Source organism: Pundamilia nyererei, unplaced genomic scaffold (genome assembly GCF_000239375.1).
Source record: "Pundamilia nyererei isolate P.nyererei 1_Seehausen unplaced genomic scaffold, PunNye1.0 scaffold00047, whole genome shotgun sequence".
Taxonomy (NCBI): Eukaryota; Metazoa; Chordata; class Actinopteri; order Cichliformes; family Cichlidae; genus Pundamilia; species Pundamilia nyererei.
The window spans coordinates 2,068,939-2,073,786 of NW_005187448.1; the positions used below are offsets into that span (position 1 = coordinate 2,068,939).

The following is a 4,848-nucleotide window of genomic DNA, read 5'->3' on the forward strand; positions in this document are numbered from 1 at the left end:
ATGAGGTTGTGCTATATATGTGTATGTTTACTTATGTGTGTGTGTGTGTGTGTGTGTGTGTGTGTGTGTGTGTGTGTGTGTGTGTGTGTGTGTGTGTGTGTGTGTGTGTGTGTATGAAATGCTCTTTTCACTGCGCCCTCCGAGCAAGGCCTTTCCTCAACCCATCTATGGAAGTTAAAACACCCAGGGCTCCCCGTCACTGTCCGAGCCCCTGTCTCGATCTTCATCTCCCACATCGTCGTCGTCGTCTTCGTCCTCCTCTTCCGGTGATGGCTCGCTGCCGTTTTCGGTGGCCCAGCTGTCGTCCTCATCCTCAGCCTCCTGCTTTAGAACCAGGGCTGGAGGCGCCGGTGGTGGTGGGGGCGGTGGTGGAGGCGGCGGGCTCTCATTGCTCTCTGTTTGGTCGTCGAAGGCCTCCGGATTCTCGAGCATTTCCCTGATCAAAGGAGGCATCGGCCCTGGGATCTCCATCTTCAGAGTGATAGCTCTCTCTGCACCTGAAAATAGAAAGCAAGGCTCAAAATACATGGACACATCATAAAGAATAAAAGGAAGAGTGAAGCTGAACTAGTAGAGTGTCCTGTAAAAGATGTATTCTTCTGGCAAGGACCTTGGGAAAGTGTACAGAGTTCAATCTTAGAAAGCACTCTCTCCATTCTTACCCTTCGTACTGATGCCCCTGAGGTCAGTGATCTTCATCAGCATGCGTGGGAACATGTGGGGTTTGTTGGGGCGGCGACGACGGGCATAGATCTTCAAAGCCTCAAGCAGAGGCTCCTGTAGCTTATCCACTTTCTGGGGCTCTTCTAAATCCATGCGGTCTAGTGAAAAAAGCAGCAGACACATGTTCTCATTCTCTCTTTTTTTTTAAATAAATGGCACAGTTTTAAATAATCTCTTACATACAAAAATCAATTATGTTTAACTTTTATTTTGTTAAAGTCCTTTCCACTTTATAACAGACCAATCAAGAGTAGGTGCATGCTGCAGTACCTCCACAGATGAGGCAGATGGCGCTGAGGAGACCGGTTTCTGTATCATCCATCTCCAGGGGTAGAAGTTGGCCTGCAAAGGCAAAAACCAGGTCTGTAAGCGGCCCAAAGCCCGCATTGTGCATCTGAGTCCGGTTCAGAGTCAGGCCATCTGAGAACGTCATAGTGTCCTGTTCTGGAGTGTAGCGTGTGCAGATTCTCAGCATCTGAAAAGCAAAACAAGGTGTAAAACTTTTTGAACGTTAAAAAATGTGAATAAAATGTAAAGTAGTGTAATATGACTTCTTACAACACTAAAAATATCTGCAGTAGCTAAAAATGGTAGCCAACTACTCCAGTCTGGTTGTGTATATATGATAGATTTTGCATTATCTGGGCAAACTTGAATGCACTGCCACTTCTTACCACCGGGTGGAAGCATACCCATATTTCAGCATAAGCTTTGACAGAATCATTTATTTACAAAAAGTGAGTGAAGAGGGCAGAAGGGAAAACAAAAGCTCCTCACCAGTATGTCCAGGCAGGCAGACTTAAGCAGAGTGATTTGGTCAGCGATGGTGAGGCTGGTGAAACCCGGCAGCCGCTTGGCAAATTCTACTATCTTGATGATGCATTTGGTGGAAAGCTCACTAAACTTGTCCCATAGCCCTAGATCGAGCTGGACTCGATGGTCCGAGCTGGAGTTCTGAACAAACAAAAACACCCACAGTTCAGCATGTCATACAAGAGGAGGTGTGCAACCACGTTTGTATCAAAGGCAAGATTCACCGAGCCTCACATTTACATTTTACATCAGTCAACTGTGGGGAAAGAATTCCATTTACATGTTGCATCAATCATTCCGAGGCCACACAGATGGCTTAATGGGGAACTGCATTAGTTAAGCCACCACTATGTTGGGAAAGTTACTGCGAATTTTCATAAGCATGCAATCTGGGAGCATTCACTGCTGACGTAGCTGAGAGACAGTTTCCAAATGCAGCAGTGAAAGATAGGGGTTTATGTGCACGACTTACGGTGGTGTATTTGCCCAGTTGGCAAAGTGATGGGAAAGTTTCTTGGTGAGCTTTGCTGACTTTATTGACTAGTTCCTCTAGCTCTCCACTTAGCTCATAGCTCTCCGGAAGAACAACCTCCTCCTTCACATCTTTCTTCTTCTTGTTTCTGTCATTGCGCACCGCTATGTAAAGGGGAGAAAACAAAATTAGTTCCACATACAATGTTAAAGCTCATACAGAAAGTTAATTTAATCTATCTGTAATGACATTTGAAAACAAACTCAGCATTCATGCTCAGTGTCTTTCACTGCTGCCAAGGAGATGTTACACGCTAGTGGAAACCAGAACCTTTCTGCTCTTAACAGCATTAACATATTTCCTTGAGGCCCGGCACGGACACTGGCTATCTCCTTCTTATCACCCGCTGGCTTCCTTGTCCATCTCTCTATCCACTTGACCGGTGCACATAAGCCAGTACGCTCTCTCCCTCTCTCTGCCTCTTCTCCCACCTCCTCCTCCTCCTCCCATACTTTCCTTCCTCTCAGGATATCCAGTAATAGCAGAGGCACAATGTGATCCCGGTCTTAACACACATCCCACACAAACATTACACCCACATACATGTCCCCCGGGCTTCATGAAGGGCAAGAAACTGCCACTTACACGCAGCTGGCTACACAAAAGGTTGAAATAAAAAGCCCCCCCCCCCAACAAGCTGGTGTTTCTGATTGCGCAAATGGCGTGAATCCTGTTCTCAATATGTTGGTCAAAACTCCCAAATCTTGTTTTCTCCTGTGTTGCTTTATGAATGAAAGCAGTGTCTGTGTGCTGGCCAGAGGGGCGAGGTTTTGTGGTGAAACAGGAAGTCAGATTCATTTTGTAAAGGGATTAGTCATATGATTGGTACAGTGCCCAGCCTCACCCTGATCACCACCCCTGGTGGGCTCATCATCTGCTTCTGTCTTTGCTGCCTAGTTTCTCAGTCTCTATGTGCAAGTGAGAGAGTGACCCTGTTTTCCAAACGGGTCTCTCTATATCTCCAACGCTGAGGGACTCACCTTCCTTGGACATGCCGACCTCGAAGCACTTCTGCAGCCTGCAGTACTGACAACGGTTGCGTGTGACCTTGTTGATCTGACAGTTTTTGTCTCGGTGGCAAGTGTACACCATGTTCTTCTGGATACTGCGACGGAAGAAACCCTGGAACATCAGGAAGCAAGACACAAAAGGGAAGAGGGCAAGGGAGAATGTGCAATACAGTTATCATTATAAAGGCTGTGACATATCGCTGTATCTCTTTCAGCCTGCCCTTTGTCCATCCCTCTTTTATCATGTGAATGCAAAATAGAGAATCGAAATTTTTTTCTATTTCAGAAAACCCAGTGTTCAAAAGATTGGTTCTTCTCACCTTGCAGCCTTCACATGAGCTGACCCCGTAGTGGTACCCGGAGGACTTGTCCTGGCACACAAAGCAGGGCTTGTAGACTCGAGGTGGGGGAGGTGGAGACGGAGAACTGGGTACCATCTCCTCTGAGCTGTTGCTCTGGGTCTCCACCGCTGTGAACATGGAAAGAAAAGACAGTGGAGCACATGATCAGTTACTAATCATTATCGTACAACTATTACTAACTCTGCAAATGCCACATGTGGAGTTGTGAATACATGTAGCAGATGTGGATAGATAACCACACTAAGAAATGACACGGCAGATATGACTGAGGTTCCACCAACAGACACTGATTAACAGTCATGCTCGCTTGGTAAACATTTTGCCTGGACGTGGAGTGAGACACATTTAAGTCTCAAAAGATAAATAACATATGAACTATCAAGTGTTCCCATTTCCTGGTACCAATTATCACTAAGGAGCCAAACTCAGGGGCCCTTTGGGGATATCGCATAGAACATATTGTCATATTGTCTTCGCATATAACTCTTGTCTCTGTAAAGACAATAAATAAGAGAAGAAGGGCTCTTTGACAGCTGTGAGAAAACTGCTTTTTACATCACTAAGATGTAACTGACAGTGTCTGACAGGTTCTTTGATAAGGACAGGTAACAGAGCGAGCTAATGAGTTGAGAAAAGTCAAGAGTCAAAGCTGGCTTTTCCTCATTCCACACATTGACAACATCTCATGTGAACATCTTGCACGCACAGCACAGGCACATGACAAATGCACGGACACGCAAAGCTGGTGCAGAGCCCTGATTCTATGTCTCAAAAACTGAGGCACAGCTGTGACATCAGTGCTTACTCGAGTCACATACTTGATATGGTACATTACACTTCATTATATTCCAAAGTGGACCCCATATAGGCTCTTTTGGAAGGTTCAAGTGTGCAGGGTATGGATTCCATACTCCCCCTGAGAAATATAAGATGCTAACCACACATGCCACAAAACCACAAACACACACTTGCACACACTTGCACACAAACAGTTTCACCCTTGGTCACCCTCTAACTTCAACCCCCTACTCTGCATCCCACCACCATCCCCTGACACACAAACCCTATTTTTCTCTTGTTTCCTGGCCCTAAATTCCTCAGTGCAGCCCTGCCAGGTTTTAACAGAGGACTAGGCTCGTAAGTTGGCTTATAAAGGCAGTCCCATGGCTGGACTGGAGGCCCCAGCCTGGCTGGCCTGCACTTTATTGGGACTCAGTCACCTTGGGCAGCTATTCACACCACCAGCTGTAGCTCACAGCCCGTAAAAAGAGAGCAAGAGAGAAAAAAAGCCAATCATAAAATAAAAAACAGGCAGGCTCTAAAATTCTAACTTTTACTGCCCCCACCTCTCCCCAGCACCTTCAATGGAAAGCACAGAGGACTTGCCTAAACTTAACCTACAACCCCC

General features: G+C 46.1%; 1 protein-coding gene across 3 annotated transcripts in view; it reads right to left on the bottom strand.

The window, feature by feature from the left end:
* Positions 1 to 66: 66 nt before the first annotated feature.
* rarga (retinoic acid receptor gamma a) overlaps positions 67 to 4,848 on the bottom strand; it is a 38,759-nt gene continuing 33,977 nt past the window's right edge. For all 3 annotated transcript variants that reach the window (XM_013910714.1, XM_013910715.1, XM_013910716.1), the window contains 7 exons: positions 3,399 to 3,547; positions 3,049 to 3,190; positions 2,009 to 2,172; positions 1,501 to 1,677; positions 994 to 1,198; positions 663 to 821; positions 67 to 497 (listed from right to left, as the gene is read on the bottom strand). In XM_013910714.1, the coding sequence (XP_013766168.1) occupies positions 175 to 497; positions 663 to 821; positions 994 to 1,198; positions 1,501 to 1,677; positions 2,009 to 2,172; positions 3,049 to 3,190; positions 3,399 to 3,547 (1,319 nt within the window). In that variant the 3' untranslated portion in view covers positions 67 to 174. The remainder of the gene's footprint in view (positions 498 to 662; positions 822 to 993; positions 1,199 to 1,500; positions 1,678 to 2,008; positions 2,173 to 3,048; positions 3,191 to 3,398; positions 3,548 to 4,848) is intronic.